Source organism: Penicillium odoratum (assembly GCF_028828045.1).
Source record: "Penicillium odoratum strain IBT 22623 chromosome Unknown utg000006l_segment0_segment0, whole genome shotgun sequence".
In the NCBI taxonomy this organism is placed as follows: domain Eukaryota; kingdom Fungi; phylum Ascomycota; class Eurotiomycetes; order Eurotiales; family Aspergillaceae; genus Penicillium; species Penicillium odoratum.
The window spans coordinates 1,146,211-1,163,196 of NW_026643148.1; the positions used below are offsets into that span (position 1 = coordinate 1,146,211).

General features: G+C 45.5%; 5 protein-coding genes across 5 annotated transcripts; 2 read left to right on the forward strand and 3 right to left on the reverse strand.

Moving 5' to 3' along the window:
• Positions 1–1,941: 1,941 nt before the first annotated feature.
• Positions 1,942–3,856, reverse strand: N7520_008876 (uncharacterized protein; the record flags this gene model as incomplete). Its single annotated transcript, XM_057142810.1, has 4 exons — positions 1,942–2,828; positions 2,876–3,077; positions 3,142–3,180; positions 3,233–3,856. The coding sequence occupies 4 exons, from the start codon at positions 3,854–3,856 to the stop codon at positions 1,942–1,944; spliced, it is 1,752 nt and encodes a 583-aa protein (XP_056992098.1).
• Positions 3,857–8,469: 4,613 nt separating this feature from the next.
• On the forward strand, positions 8,470–10,753 carry N7520_008877 (uncharacterized protein; the record flags this gene model as incomplete). The annotated part of the gene is made up of 5 exons (XM_057142811.1): positions 8,470–8,653; positions 8,967–9,112; positions 9,212–9,306; positions 9,466–9,595; positions 9,650–10,753. The coding sequence occupies 5 exons, from the start codon at positions 8,470–8,472 to the stop codon at positions 10,751–10,753; spliced, it is 1,659 nt and encodes a 552-aa protein (XP_056992099.1).
• Positions 10,754–12,318: 1,565 nt separating this feature from the next.
• N7520_008878 (M3 family metallopeptidase) lies at positions 12,319–14,607 on the forward strand (the record flags this gene model as incomplete). The annotated part of the gene is made up of 3 exons (XM_057142812.1): positions 12,319–13,614; positions 13,726–14,360; positions 14,415–14,607. 3 exons carry the CDS (start codon positions 12,319–12,321, stop codon positions 14,605–14,607), a joined length of 2,124 nt encoding a protein of 707 aa, XP_056992100.1.
• A 654-nt stretch (positions 14,608–15,261) lies between these two features.
• Positions 15,262–16,186, reverse strand: N7520_008879 (SDR family oxidoreductase; the record flags this gene model as incomplete). Its single annotated transcript, XM_057142813.1, has 4 exons — positions 15,262–15,447; positions 15,498–15,654; positions 15,716–15,823; positions 15,879–16,186. The coding sequence occupies 4 exons, from the start codon at positions 16,184–16,186 to the stop codon at positions 15,262–15,264; spliced, it is 759 nt and encodes a 252-aa protein (XP_056992101.1).
• Positions 16,187–16,759: 573 nt separating this feature from the next.
• Positions 16,760–16,984, reverse strand: N7520_008880 (uncharacterized protein; the record flags this gene model as incomplete). The annotated part of the gene is made up of 1 exon (XM_057142814.1): positions 16,760–16,984. One exon carries the CDS (start codon positions 16,982–16,984, stop codon positions 16,760–16,762), a length of 225 nt encoding a protein of 74 aa, XP_056992102.1.
• Positions 16,985–16,986: the final 2 nt, after the last annotated feature.

Here is a 16,986-nt window from a genome sequence, read left to right on the forward strand (position 1 = left end):
ACGAGCAGTAGTGAAATTTCAATTGCCCCTCAATACGACGACACATTTGGTATAAATTGCGAAACCCACGCCTTGGAGACTTATGTTACTTGGTATTGTTCATCACACGCAGGTTTAGCACTTGGCTTTGCCGGATATTCTCAACGGTAATCTCATCTACATGCAGATTCTGAATGAGATTTATACCTCCTACATTGAGGGTCAGGCACCCTTGGTACGAAATACTGGGGCTTTTGTTCGTCAAGGACAGCTGTTGGAGCGCATATGTGCTCCGGAGACTTCGGTCCGATGTCTTACCCGAACAGGTACGGGGGATGGTTAGGAGCCGGGCACCCAGAAATACTAATATTCCATGAACATACATTACGAAGTATTTGATATGCTTCTTAAAATTCGTGAGTACATCTTCTTATTAACAAAGTAGCAGTCTATAGCAAGGAGAGTACTTACGGAGTTCTAGTATTATGAAAACCTATAAGAGGGTATAATACGGCTGGATCAAGAAAAGAATAGAGATTTTTAATTTTTCAAAGACTTCTTTACTACATTCTCTTATTTCGATTTCACTTCTCATTGCGGCATTCCAACGGCGTGGGCTCCGGGTCATCCTTAATACTGGGGCCAGGAGAGAGCGAAAATACTAATCAATGAAAATACCATCACTTCCGCTCTCGATCACGATGAAATGATCCCTGCGGTTGAAGTCAAAACGAAATTCAAATTTATCGTCTGGCAACGCAGAGGACTTTGGAGGTGCTGAATGATCTGGGGGCAAGGTCCCAATTGTGACTTTTGCTGTACTTCAGATCCAGAATGATCGGAATGGGGTTCTATATCTGTTATTGTCACACAGACCTTTGCAAGAATACTGTGTGCACTACGACTGGTGATGTGAAATTACAAGCAGAGGCCGTCGGAGATGGCACGATCTTGTCGTAGCTAATCAAGTGGGAGTACGAACTATGCGGTCTCCGTATTGTTACGCTTACTGATGTTGTCCACCATGTGCAAGAAGTCAATTCGCGTCAACTATCTTCGCCTTAGTTGAAATATTCTTATCGGAGCCAAACAGGATTGAGAATGAGAATGAGAAGATGAGAGCGGCAGTGATGAGGAGACCGAGGCGCCTTTCTTCGCTCGTCATTTGCATGGGGGTCCAATTTTAGACCTCGCCGAAGCGATATGCAGTCTATATCAACTATGTATCCGAGTGTGTACATAAAACGTGATCCACTTGCTGAGACGAACTTCGAGGATTCGTCACGATCCATCGTGACCACATTGCCACTCCCATTGTTAGGCTGCACCTAAGACACACGACTGCGGAACCGCTTTGACGCCTCGACGAAGTCCAGCGCAGCTTGCACTATTTTGGTTCGCGACACGATGTTTGGTTTACCACTCTAACCTTACTTTGAGCCTCCCTGTAGCGACATGATGGTTGCGCTCGTCAATTAAGGTTCTGCTATCGTGACCGCATATCCCTATATGATTACAGGGCTCTAGTACTACTCATCTAATCGTAATTGACCAATTACAGTATAGAGTCAATAGTTTGAATATTAAGCCTTGCATTTCTCAACGCCGAAGGCACCGAGAAAGCGGAAGGAAGTACTTAAGTACGGATGGAAGCGAAAGGAGCTCATAGAATACCGTGTAATGAGCGTAATGAGCGGGATGGGGAAAGAAGAGAGAGAGAGAGAGAGAGAGAGAGCTGTGACACAACATCCAGCTGTCAGGTCTAGAAATAAACGGAGTGGAGGCTGCATGTGACGCCGCACACTCTCCGAAAGCATTCGCCAAACATACCATTGGCCCTATCAATAGACCGATCTACACCTAATCTGGGCAAGCAGAAACATAAGCCGGAGCGGTGAAAGAGTAGGACGAGAGTAAAACGTGGTCAGGCTGGCACGGAGGGGTGTAGACGAGCTGAGAGGCTCATGAACATTCATCAATGTCATCCTCGGAGTAATCATCCTCGGAGTAATCATCCTCGGAGTAATCATCCTCGGAGTAATCATCCTCGGAGTAATCATCCTCGGCTTGATCCTTCACCTTGGCTTGCTCTGCTGCCTTGGGCTCGGAGGCGGCCTTTGCGACGGCCTCTGGGGCAGCTCCGGGTGTGGGTGCCACCTTGGTAACAAAGCGAACGTAAGTAGAAGTCACGGAATCGCCAGCCAGGGCGCTGGAAGAGTAAACTGTGGTCGGGATAGCACTAAGGGGTGTAGACGAGCTAGTAGCAAAGCGAACGTAGGGAGAAGTCACGGAAGCACCAGCCAGGGCGCTGGAAGAGTAAGATGTGGTCGCAATGGCGCGAAGGGGTGTAGACGAGCTGGTAGCAAAGCTAGCGGATGACGAAGTTACGGAAGCGCCAGCCAGGGCGCTGGAAGGCGTAAGGCCAGGATAGAATGAGGTCGGGATAGCGGGAATGGGAATAGACGAGTAAGTAGCAAAGCCAGAGCTTAAATCGGCCGCCATGGTAGGAGCAGAGTATCCCGACGGAGCAGCGGTCACGGTGACGGCTGTGCTGTAGGTGGTGTACTCATCTCCTTCCTTCACGCAGGAGCCGCCGCCGTAGGCGTTCTCGCACGAGTTTGCCTGGTAGTCGCCGTCCTCGGTCCACATGCGAAAGTCTTCGATGGTGACATCGGTGCAGGGTGCTCCGCTGGCACAGTGCACCTTGATAGGACCACGCTCAGCACCGTCTGACTCAGTGCCCCTCCAGTTGCTGATGGTGATGTTATCGAGCTGGACACCGTCGCCTTCGATGGTATCCATGCTGCTCCAGGCTTGGTCGATATCGAGAGAGTAGGCATTACCGTGGCCTATAAGTGTTAGTTATGATATGACCCCTAGTTATAGGGTATCATACCGATGAAGTTTTCGAGAAGTAGGTTTGAGACCGTTCCATCACCGCCGTTACTCTTTATCATATACATTTGATTCGAGGACCATGTGTAGATATTGCGGTAATGAATATTAGTGATGTTGGTATCTGTGCCTAGAGAGCCCATAGCACAACCACCACTCCAGTTACAGTAGATACTCTCCACTAAGATATTACTGGCTGGGCTCTAGATCAAATTTAGTAAATATGTCACTCTAAGGTAAGTAGGACTCAGCGATTTTAATATTTACCTTAACAGTGACACACTCATCCTTATTAGAGACCTCGACCTATATAGAGGTTAGTAGAAGCATAAGAAGATATAAGATGGTTAAGGCACACATCATGAACCCAGATATTAGTAGACCATATATCAATACCATCTAGTCCACCCGAGTCTCCACCCCGAATGATCATATTGTAAACTTCGCCATTCTCACAGGTATCCATAGAGAAATGGAAGGCGGGAGAGTCGACGAGAGCAAGATCGTGAACAGAGAATTCAGTGACCTCGTACAGACGCAATATGCGAGGCCCACTAAGACTGCCGTTAATATGATACTCATACCCAAAACCCTGAACGGCGCCTTTAGAAGTTGAGCTGAGCAATTCAAAGTCTGAGGTATGCTCGATGTAGATCATGTTACCTCCATCGGTTCCAGTCCGGTAGAGGATTCCATCAATGTTAATAGCGCAACTGCTACCGCCGGTCAAGTCGACCCATGAATCGAGAGCGTAATCGCCAGGCGGAATGTAGACGACACCACCATTCTTGCAGTCGTCCCAAGCCGAGCTGATAGCCGGTCCGATATCAGTCGAATTGTCCGCGACAGCACCATAGTCAAGAACACTGCAGGTATTGTTCTTTGCCTTGTCTGCGTACGAAGTTGTTGGGCCCACGGAGCCGGAAAGTTGAGCGGTGACTAGCAATGGCGCCAGGCCAATTGCGAGGAAAGTCGGCAGCATGTCCAAGAAAAGAATGAAAGAAAACGAAATGATAAAAGAGTGACTGGATCGAAAGGAGTGATCGAAATGCAGAATTGTAATTGAAACGAGCAGAAATGGTGACTAGATATGTTATTTCGATAACAAAGATCGACCTCGGTAAGCCGAAACTGATGTCTCAAGTAAATTAAGGAGGCATATTGTACGGCTCCACATGATCCGGCTCCACATTATCCAGCTCCCCTAGAAGATTCTGACACCCCACAAATGACGCCTCTTTTCGGACAGGATGCATAATTTGCCGATCTAAATGAATTGGGAGGGGTACGTTCACTTCCTACAGAGACGGTTGAGCCACCGCAGAAGAAGAAGCCCCTCCGCAGCCAAGATCTTGAGATATAATCTAGGCGCAGGTTTGATCTATGCGGCGGCGTTCAACTAGTGTGCAGTCGTGCTTACGTGGGCGCTAAGCCCATTCTTCTCAGAGGCCGCTGGTTGGCTAGTAACTTGATTAAGGTCGGCCGGTATTACCTGACTAGGCTTAGCGCCCCACATTCTAATTAGGGCGAAACACTTCTTAATTAGGTATAGCAAGTGACCGGCCCACCAAAATCAAGTATATAAACAGGGGACATTTCTTTAAGCGTTTTCAACCCCTGGACCCACCACGTCACTTCCACCAATCCTCGTCACTTGACGTGGATACTAAGTGGAGTGGACTGATCAAGCCGCATTATAGGGGGTGGTCTGTGAATACTCATCATATTGGAAAGGATATTTAGAATATGCGTTAGTCATGCTTCGGCCCCACAACGACTACAGGGGCACTGTCTTGCTCGGCAAATTCCTTCGATTAGTTAGGGGATCCCTACAGGGAAGATTATACTGCTAGCATCATCTCGCACAAGGTACTAGGCTTTCTTGAAGCTACTTGGTATGCATTCGACAGCATTATACCTCACGAGTGACGACCTGATTGGCAAATTGGCAATGGCATATCGGGCAAGCAAGAACCAGATACAAAACCTTCTTGACTCATGTAGAAAGTAACTCCGCATCGGGCTTGGAATTGGGAATATCGCTGCAAGATGAAAATCTACAGGCTGATTTTTGAAGTCTCTGGCACCAATATCCATAGACGTGCGGCAATCATGATCGCAGGCGCATTCAAAAGCATGTCCGCTGCTGCGCTAAATGCGGAGCTTTTTCTACTTCCAATAAAATTCCAAATCGAACAAATTAGCCAAGAAACAGCCATCTGGATCCGGACAGGTGCGAAATGGACGTAACCTTGTAACCTACAGCCAAAACTAGATAAACGAACGATCTCGGAAATTCGCATTAGAGGGTATTCCCATCTCAAAGCTCTCCGATGGAAGAAAGGAGGAACTATATTCGGCCAAGCCCAGTGGGAGTCAAAGCAGGCCTTCGTCCTATCTTCGTGGGAGAAACGTATTTATTGCATCATTAAGAACTCTAACACTGCGATTAAATCGCACAATCAGAATCAGAGGGGAAAGTAACTAGTCTTCTTCCCTACTTCTATTGTGCGGCTTATCTGATCAATTACCCGATATATCGGGGTAACCTTTCTCCGGCCTACTCGCCGGGCAGGCCTCGCAGCACATAAATGTGTGTTCATGTGCTTATGTCCTGGTCCTTAGGCCCTCCTACGGGCCTTCTGTAGACGTGTCGTGATAGCGCCCCTCTAGACAGCATATTCCCCGCGCGATTTATGCCTACGTTAAAGTAATCTAAGCCCTACGACCGCCCACGACCCTTAACCTACTTGACGATATCTCAACTTCTATCCGCTAGATTCCTGAGTACGTGGGCGTTCCTAGCAACGAGCTTGCGGGCACTACGGCGAATAGTGTGGCTCTTGCAGGGGTCGAAATCGAGAGGTCGGAAGGGAACATCCATTTCCCCCAGCTCGCTGCGACCGCGAAGCAGTAGGTGTGGAGCTAGATTAGCGTCAAGTGGGTATCGCAGTAGGCAAAGGAGGGCTAGGAAACCATCAAAAAGACTTGTTAAAACGCTGTTCTTAAAGAAATCAAGGCTCTTCGACAACCTCCCATGATACGTTTAATGTGTATTGGGTTAAAGCACTTCCTATATAACATCGGCGAAGTAGACTTAGTTAAGTTATTCGCCTGAAGGAATTATAGACACTGTAGCATATACTACTATAATATCTACTCTCTATCGATAAGAAGAATAATATGATAGAAAAGATCCGGGCACCAACCGATCTCAGAGAGAATCCGGATAGATTAAGAGGCCCTTACATATATCTTACCAGCAGGCGATTCACTACGTCGCCGAATTTATATTTTAAGTACTTTCAGGCCCGGCCGCTTTATAGACCGCTCACCAATCTAGTAAAGTCAACTCCAGGCGCCCTGGAATCTTAATATATACGGCAATATTTGATAGATGAAGGGGTGCTTAGAAGAAATTACGGGAATTTTGAGGATTTCTCCACGTACTCCCTCTAACCCGATTCGGCCATTGTGTCCAAGTACCCCTAAGTATTTTATCTCACCTCTTTATATAAATTGACTCCCAAAGTTAGGGAGCCAAATCCCGACTTAATGCTTTCTGAGACTATGACCCTGTAGACTATATGATCTCTATGCTGTAATGGCCAGGAATTGACCGAGTTCTGTATGCTTTTCTCAAAAGAATGCAATATTCACGGTAGACACAGGAAACACAGGAACCGCCATAGCACACTCAGCGTTCTCTGCCAGGACTCAGCAGGGGCAGAGTCCAATAAAGCGAGGATATGGTAGATTCTGTAATGCAGATATAGGTCTAGTACCAGATATACCGCACTATATGATAGGAGTCCTCGCGTTTTGAATGTTGGATGTGGGGACTCAGAGGCAGCGAGGTTAGATTAATGAGTTTGAATTGTATTAAAAATCGGTGATAATATATGATTTATGTGCTGAATATGATAACCGTATTCATTGAGATCAAAGCACGTCTATAGAGAGAGAAATCATATTATAAGTGTGGCAGAAAAAGTATCGGTACTTAGGGGGTACTTAGATCAATGGCCGAATCGGGTTAGAGGGGGTACGTGAGATCTTTAGGGAGTACGTGGAGAAATTATCGGAATTTTACTCATATTCCTCGGCCAAATTAGGCCAGATTTGGATTATAATGAATTTCTGCAGTTTCTGCTGGCAATAAGAGAAGTGGGACCTGAAGTTCCCAAGGTCAAATACTTGTTAAACACCACTATGTAGCTTCCAACGCCTGAATTAGGATCTAATAAATTCAATAAGTCAATGACAAAAGACAATATGATTAGTAAGGATTTAATCTGATTTAAAAGCTGATAGTAGAGATCCTGCTTATTTTGTCGACTTCTTTTTTTGAATACTACTTCCGTCTCATCTCCACTCACTTATCTTTAAAGAAGTCACACAGGGCGAGCTCTTACCAATCTTCATTATGGCCCGAGGAATTCGTAGAGTAATGGATAGATAGCTCTCGTCCAGTATTTACAGTTAATAGGACTAGCAATCCTACTCGATCTTCCACATTATCTAGAGATTATATAAAGCATGATCGATCTCGATATTCAAATACGCGAAATTGACCAACACAAAGCTTTTCTAATAAGGCAATACGCTAGTATAAAGAATCTAGTAGATCATCAACAAGATGATTGGAATATGGAATTAAAAGCTCTTAAGCAGAGTTATTAGGAGACGGGGCGCAGAATTCACGCTAACACTATTTATTGTCCCTATAAGCCTTTACTACGAGCTTGTCTATGCACTCAAAGGACACCAAAGTGGCATACTAATAAAATCTGGACGGACGATTATGTGGGGAGCGGTGGTTCCTGTGCTCGAGCTTGCGGATGTTGCTCGAAGCCACGCAGCTCCCACTCCAAGGGCCATGGACATTGTACAAAAATGTGCAATTGCTGTATTCAGGCTCCGGGGTTCCTATTGGAACAATAAAAGCTCTTCCAGCCAACTATCACTATCAAGCAAGATATTTGTGATATGGACGAATATAGTCGCGTTATGCTTAGGTCTTTTAATTTGGCTTGAAAGCCTCTTAGTGATGTTTTTGAGTATTTTATGTTTAATCAATAGAATGTTACTAAGAAAGCTTAGCATGAAGTTTTATTTAGATAGAGATAAGACCTAATACCTAATTTTATAAGAGATAGCTACCTCTAGTAGTATATATGGTATAGATATGCATAACGTAAGCGGATCTTAAGAAGCTAATTCCTGCCTAAAATTTAATCGGGACTACGTTCTATACCGGAAATTATATAAGCATCCTTCTAAACACCGCTTACCGGAACAGGCTATATATGAGGTAGATTAAGGTTCACGCATAATCAGTCCATTCAACAATCTTGCCTAGCTTAGAAATAAGAAAACCTAGACAATCCAGCTCCACTAGCTCGCTAGCTTTCTAGCCAAACCCTCGTATATTAGCGACTAAATTGCCCTTCTACTAGTACTAGATAAATAGTACTCTCCCTTTAGAGGCCTACCTTAAGTAGTCTAAGAAATCCCTCTAAAGGGCTTTCTCTAAGAACTTAAAGATTAAATCTAATCTGGAGCTTACTGGCACCTCTATTCTCGTCGACCTCAATGATCACGAGGGCGTTCAGCTTGCAGTTGACAGCCTTCAAGGTGACCGGGTCCACGTCAGCTATATTCAACGATGTCGCTTCGTTGAATGAGAAAGATTCATCACATGTGCTATCCAAGAACATGTTGATTGTTGTGGGAAGCCTGGACAATTCTCGCTTCATTCGTGAGCTGGTAGATATTGGTACTCTTTGTGTCCAAAAGATTCAAGGAAAATGGGAATCCTTCCAGACCAACGTCTTAGCCTGTCCATGGCCATCCATAAAGCACACGTTGGTCATTACGGGAGTGACAAGCGAGGAGGAAGTATCTTTGTAACATCCACTCTCGTAGAACAGATTAGAGTATCACCGTAAGTAGATAAGCATTGTTCTTTTCCCCAAGGTGCTTGGCTGTTGAACACGAAATGATGCACTCTTTCTGCTTCAGGTGGTATTGGTGGGCCGACGTTCTTATATCGCCACACGAGCATATCTATGCTCTTCCTGTACAAACAGTCCACGGCGAACCCAGCGTACAATGCCGTGGAATCTTCATCAACGATGAGACACCGGGGTTGACTGATTGGACGCATGAGAAGTTTGGACCTAAGTTGAACTCGGAGTTCTACAAGAGAGTTTTCGAATTGCTCTTGCGTATGAACGTAGGTTTTTACAGAATCGAGACAAACATACCAGGTTTCTCGTGATGCCTTCCGTTCGGTATTCATACAATTCGTACGACAACACTAATGTTCGATTAGGCCAACTTTCTCTGGCCTGCAATGTGGTCTGGCTTCCCAGAGCCGGGCAACATCTTCTTTGAAGACGATCCCTTGAATCAGGAAATTGCTAATAGGTATGGTATCGTTGTTTCAACATCTCATCATGAACCAATGCAGCGCAATATGTCCGAGTGGCGTATGGCAAATAAGGGCAAATGGGTGTGGGAAAATAACAAAGATAGCATTGCCGATTTCATGAGGGCGAGTCTCGAGCGAGCTCATCCTTAAGAAAGCATTCTCACTCTGGGAATGCGAGGGGAAAGCGACGGCGAAATCCAGTCAAAGGACTCCCGTGTTATTTTGACAGATGTCATTACCACTCAGAGGAACATCGTCAATGACGTGTATGGAAGGCCATATGGTGTAGGTCGTACGTGTCGAAAGGGGTCAAAGCAGAACCAACTTCGTGGCCTACAGCGTCGGAATACTACCAATGACCTTGCTCACCGGATACTACGTCTTTTTGATGATGACTGGTTGCTCACTGAGCAATATCACCACTCGCCTTGGGTTGGTGACAAGTGGAACCATATTATGAAGCAGCCACATTACGGTCTCGAGCCGACAACATGGCAAGCGCCGTCACGCGACATGATCACAGGTCTCAGTTTTGTGCAGCGACGACAAGCTTCAAATTCCTTATGTGGTCAAACGGGTATTGCTGTGGAGGGCCACTCCGGCGCTCGGCCAGGTCTTGTCAATGAAGAATCTGATCGTATGCAACCTTCAAGGCGTGAACTGGTGTTAGACTTGACTCTGCCAACACTTTGCCGCTATGGCCCAGAAAGCCGCTTCCTTGAGATATACACTCGAGGGGCTAGCGATGTGGATTGTTTTACCGACATCGAGCAAGATTGGGTCGTCCTCTCTCAATACTCAGGCCATCTGTCTCCTGATGGTCAAGAGGACCAGCGTGTGGAAGTCTCGATTGACTCGAACAAGGCTCCCATGAAACTTCAAGATGACATTATTAGCATCCGATCTCAACAAGGAGACTTCGAGGAAGTCCATGTGAAAATCTTTCCCAGGAAGGTGCCTGACGCTTTCGGCGGCTTTGTGGAGTCGATCGGGTCAATTTCAATCGATGTTGGTATGTCACTGAGCAGATCGCAAGAGGTTTACCAGACAAATCCTTACCTGGGGCGGACCAGCTCAGGTACTATTGGACTGATACAGTTGTCAAAGTCTCCGGGTATCGATTGGCAGCCTTTACTGTATCCTATCTATCTCTTCTCCAGCACGTCGACCATTCGTGTCATTCTACATTTCACCATGACCCTCGGGTACCAACGCGAAGAGCAGCTCAGATATAAAATCGCGCGTGGCGATTCAAAACAGACAGTGCGATTGCTAGAGTATCATTCGGTCGCAGATCTTCCGGTTGGCTGGGACGATGCGGTCCGGGACAACGTCTGGACCCGCACACACTCTTTCCACGCTGTCTGTCCGGGCGCTCACGTCATAGGATATCGACCCCTCTCACGAGGATTGTTCCATGAGAGGATTATAGTGGATGTATGAGGTCTAAAGGACAGCTATTGTGGGCCTCCGGCGACCTCTTTCATCGGGGAATCGGCTTGAGATCTTCGGCTCTAGTGGTGCGCATCCTCCACACGGCTGTAAAGGGCCTTTCAACGAAGTTTGGCGGTCTCACAATGCATTAAGTCTGCTTCAAACGGTGAATATCTTAGTTGAAAATGACCACATACACCTCCCCTCAACTTCGACCTATGGTCTCCTTTCCTAACCTAATCGCGTCAACTACGCATTCCTGATTTCATCCTTCGATTATTTAATGCTATTCCAAATCCCTCAACGCATGATTTGAAGACCAGACTCTTGAAATTTTGCACCTAATAAGGAGCTGAGTCCATATGCGGGTAAAAGTTGTTGTGCGGGTGGAAGCACTGGCAGGTCAAAAATCTAGCCGGATTGCCGATGAGCTCCGCCGCGCGTATACTACCGTCCAATAACAATAATCCTTACTCTGTTCCATGACTTGCCGATGGACATTGATAAGTATTCTCAGAAGCATATATGGATTTCAAATAAAATGAATGCTTATATTACTGCAAGGTCAGGAATTACAGCCCTCAATTCATATAGTATATGTGTATAATTATGTCACCAGAGCATTAAAATTCTTGAAACCCCCTAAGCATATTAGAAATCATATAAACAGAATTAAAATTAAGGAAAATTTCTTATAGAAAACGATTGTTGATATAAAAACTATTATTTATCGCATTTCTTATGGTGTTTGGGGGTAACCGGACCGACTGTGAAATACGTTATAATCTGGATAAAGATGCTTCTCGCAATGAGGGTAAATCACTTCCTCGGAAATGGCGCCTTCTAAATCTTTCTATACGACATGAGCGAACTATTCTTCGAATTTTTCGCATCAATCCAAAGATTGCCTATCAGCATCTGCGGCGAGATGTTAATCTTACAGTTTCGAAGGATTATTTATCGAATACGAAAAACCTATGTAATTCACAATTGGCTAGAAAAACGTCCATATCTCCAAATTTGGCGCGAGTTCTGCGCCAAATCTATCACTCAGCGATGTAAGCCGCGCGGCCCCCACTGGTAATTACTCCATCCGGTTAGAGCTGCACAACAGGCCTGCACAAGAAATCACACAAAGACTGCCTGTCACGTTCTTAGAACTGTTTGGACTGATAATCCTCTTAACCCCTGGTGCTTGATAGGCTTGATTGACGTACCAGGGCTTGTTGTAAACTCAATTAAATTAAAATAGGTATCCGTGCACGAATATGACCCGGTGCATACTTTACGGTTATGCTGAATATTTTGCTAAGTGCCAAGCCAGGTAATGAACCCCCCTAGCCGAGTATGTATTTTTTTACATGCTAGCATGCTCGCATCAAATATATGTATACCTAATAGATGCTAGTCCACCGAAACAGGCAAAAAGGCGGGGATCTTTCAGTTTCATAAGACTAGGGCTTTGCCTTCTATCTTTCCAAGAATTGAAAATTGTCCGACCTTGAAGAAACATTACATCTCTTTTTCTTTTCCGCTTCATTGAGATATCTTTGTAGGCATTATAAGATACGACAATGTCATCAAACAAGCTTCAATGGCCACCTCAAGCGCCTCCGAGATTCAGTGACACACCGTCGACGGTTCTCAGCAAGGCTAGGGACCTGATAGAGCGCTCTCGAAAGGCGAAAGATGAGCTTGTGGCACATGTGCCGCTAGAGAGCGCAACTTTTGCAAATGTTCTGTTACCACTCGCGAACGATGAGAATTTATTGGCTGTTGAATTCGAAATTCTCAAGTTCTATCAATCTGTGTCGACCGACCCGGAACTACGTGATGCATCAGGGGAGGCTGAGAAGCTTTTACACGAATTCAATCTTGAGACGGAGACTCGGGAAGACCTATACAACCTTGTCAAGTGGGTTTACCACAAAAGCAACATTGAAGAACTGGATCCGGAATCACGTCGACTGTTAGAGAAAAAATACAAAGATTATTACCGAAATGGATTGGGACTCCCTGAGTCTCAGCGGGGTCGCTTGAACGAAATCAAGAAACATCTCAATCAGCTTAGGATCAACTACAAAAAGAATCTTAACAGCGAACATGGGGGTATCTGGCTTACCCTGCAGGAATTGGATGGAATACCTGCGGACTTATTATCCAGCTTACAGAATCGAAAAACGGATGGCAATCATCCGGGCAAGGTCTGGCTAAGTTTCAAGTCATCGGATGTCTTCATGGCACTCAAATTTGCAAAAACCGAAGAAACCCGAAAGAAAATCTTCATTGCCAATGAGAATAAATGCTCACAGAATGGGTACATTCTTAAGGAGGCTGTGGTGCTTCGCGATGAAGCTGCTCGGCTGCTTGGATACTCAAATCACGCATCGTTCAGAATAGAAGAGAAGATGGCCAAAGACTTTGAGACGGTGGAGATTTTCTTGGATGACTTGTGGTCCAAGTTAACGAGCAGTGGTCACAGAGAGCTTGCCGAGCAAAAGCAGTTGAAAGAGGCAGATCTGGAGTCTCGTGGAGAACCATTTAACGGCTTTTTTCTCTGGGACCATTCATTCTACGGTCGTTTAATGAGGCAAAAAGAGCTGTCAATCGACCAGGAGAAGATCGCAGAGTATTTTCCTTTGCAAAACACAGTCCAAGGGATGCTAGCGATTTTTGAGAGATTATTTGGTCTCGTCTTTAGAGAAATGGTCGTCGACAAAGGCAGTGACATTGTTTGGCATGAGGATGTACTGGTTTTCAATGTTTGGGACGATGACGACCTAGGCAGTGAATTCGTTGGCTACCTCTACATGGATCTGTTCTCACGAGAGGGTAAATATCCAAATCCATCGAATTGGAACCTACAGCCGGTACGTATTATCTCTTGTCCTAGTTTCAGGTTTTCCTGAATATCTGAGTGGCTGGATACTTCCACTCTAATTTTCCTATTGATAGCTTCATTCAGAGCTGACTACATATAGGGCTTTATTCGACAAGGCAATACACGCCACTATCCGTCCACAGCTTTATTATGCCAGTTCCCTAAGCCTAGCCCTGGTAAACCGAGTCTTCTAAAACATGATGATGTTGTAATAATATTTCATGAACTGGGACACAGTATCCATGACCTTGTGGCAAAGACTACTTTCTCAACTTTTCATGGTACAAAATCAACGGAAGACTTTGCAGAAGCACCTAGCCAGATGCTTGAGAACTGGTGCTGGCTCCCTTCACAGTTAAAGTCGCTGAGTCGACACTACTCAACTCTATCGGCAGAAAGCTGCAGTCTAGGGAAAGAAGAGCCCCAATCAAGGCCCCCTAAACAAATACCCGACGAGATGATTACAGGCCTTATCCAATCACGCAACTGGAAAAGGGCACTGTATCATCTGCATCGGATATTTCTTAGTGTTTTTGATATGAAAATCCATACACCTAGAACTCACCAAGAGATTGTGAATTTGGATATCTCATCCAAATTTAATAGCCTGCGAAAGGCAATCAGACTGACTGACGGTCCCGAGATACTGGGTCAGGGTGATAGATGGGGTCATGGCGAGGCAAATATTCCACACTGGATGGGTACGTATGATGCGGGCTTTTATAGCTATCTATGGTGAGAACTCCTTACTTGCACACCATCGATCTTGAACTAAGCACCTATTTAAAGGTCAGAAGTATATGCCCTTGATATGTTCAACACGGTCTTCCGGTCTGACCCTCTCAACGCCAAAGAAGGCCGAAGATATCGACACCTTGTTCTTGAGAAGGGTGACAGCCAGGATACGATGAAGACCCTGACTGATTTCTTAGGCCGTGAACCAAGCAGAGAGTCATTCTTCAAGGAACTCGGTCTGGCGTGAAATTTACATTGCCAACAAGCATATCTCCTCTTTGTTGAATCAACGATGCATCAATTTTCTCATAGTCCAGGCCACTGGTCTCGCGGAGATAGATAGCTCTTCCACCACACTTAGTTTCTTCCTCTCCTCACGGATTTTTTCCACCACACAGTTCCACATATATTAGATAATCTCTGAGACAATGACGTCAAACAACAGTTAAAGCTTCCTGCTTCTAGCTGATAACTTCTACCAGATTAGATCTTAGTCGCTTTCCTCTAATATACTGCATTGAAGTGGCACGTAATTAAGATTAACATAAAAATCAAACAAATATATGCAGGTACAAACATTTGGTGAGGTCCTAATTGAGCTTACTAATATTTAAAGGGACTTGTTAATCCACAACATCGCCCTTATCGTAACAGCCAGCATATCCCCCAAGCACTTTGATTGGCGAAGTCCTAAAGTCGATCCCCCAAGCGGTCATGTTCATAAATATCCAGAGCAATGATTTGTATTCACAGAGTCTGCACTTATAGAATTATATGTACTTCGACCCTCAGCAAATGCCCTGTATTGCTTCCCTCACAGTATTGCACAATGAATGATATGATCTCGCTCGTTGGTGCTCCACCTCATAGTCGTAATGCGGAACGTAGCAAGCGCCCTGGGTTACCATGGAGGCTGAGCACCATCGTACTGATTGATCCCCTCGGCATTCTCCCATCCGGGCACGAGAACATTGAAGAACTTACCGTTCTCCGCTTTTCCAGCGCGGAGCACAATATCCAGAGTCGCGTTGGCACTTTGATCGACAGTCAAGTCGGCATAGGCACTGCCCATATCAGTCTTCACCCACTGCAAGGTTTGTCAGCGTGAGTGGAACCGGTACGAGTTGAAAAACCTACCCCAGGGGACAGGGTAAAGATGGAAAATCCCTGGTCCGCGAAAGACTGAGCATATTGCACCGTGAGCATATTGAGAGCGGCCTTGGAGATCTTGTATGCGGGGACGGGAGTGAGAGAGTAAGTGGATGCCATCCCAAGAGAGCCGAGAGTGGTGGAGCTAGTCGTAGTCAGAAGATTCTTCCTAGAAAATAATACAGAACGGAAGAAATATGGCTTACATGTTGGCCACCTTCTTGAGGTTGCCCTTTTTCAATAACGGAAGAAAGGCGCTGGTGACTAGATGAGCGCTGGTGACGTTAGTGGTGAAGGTCGATTCAAGGTCGGTCCTATACCCACGAGTCAGCTGGGAACTCCAGGAAAACGATTACCAAGGCTACTGACATGGTCTCAATGCCGGTAGGGGTGAAGTTCATGATGCCAGCATTGTTTATTAGAACATCGAGGCCCTTTCCTTCTAGCGACTGCTCAACCTTACTGGCAGCCTGCTTGACGCTCTCCTCCGACGTGACGTCGATTGATACAATCTGGACGCGGCCAGCAGACTTAGCCGCTACTTGTTTCAGGGCATCACTTTCTGTGCGGGTAGCAGCGAAGACAACCGACACCTCTGAGGCAGGCTTGGCTATAAGAAGCTCAGTAAGCTTCAGGCCAATACCTCTCGAGGTACCGGTAATAAGATAGGAGGCCATTGTGCTATTTGGTGAAAAGTTTGCGGGTAGAAAAGTGAGGGGTAATAGTAAAAGTAAAACAAAAAGTCCTCAATAGCAATTCAATCGGAAGTGCAGACGAAGTAAATAGCAGCAGGACGGAAATGACCGGCTTGTTATATTTTCGCCCAAGGCATCAATTTTGTAAGCCGTTTTCTCCTCATCTAACTTACATACAGGGATAGTAGTTTATTTCTTTTTTCTTTTTCGCGCTTTGAAATCAATGCGCGCCGCCGAGGTTTTAAGCTTTGCACAGTACAAGGGTAAGTGACTTTGACCGCTGCCTTAGTACTACTCTGTCACCGAGCGCAGCTGACGCTAACTGGTATGCAATCTCATGTATATTCTCTCTCCTTCGAGTATTATAAATGAAGTCTCTCTTTATGGCTGTCGAAGATTACGATATGTCATATCTTTCTACAGTATATTTCATATAAGACGAAGGAAGTGACCTTTTCAAACATCGATTCATATGACTTGAGCAGCGGTTTGGAGCAGTCTAATTCGATCTTTTATAGAGCAACAGTAAGATCTTTTTCTCTTATTACGCCTAACCTAGACGAATTCTTCGGTCCAAGTCCAGTTCAAGGCCAAATTGCAAAATCCACTCTTCGGGCCCTCTAGCGGGGCGGTCATGTTATCATCACGGTGCATGAGCTTTACTTTAATCCCGATCTGATATAGCGAGCTCAGTTCGTCCACAATGCTGTGGATGCGCTTGATTAGACGCTCTGCATGCTTATTCTTAGGACCGGACACCAGTCGCTGTGACTTTAACATAT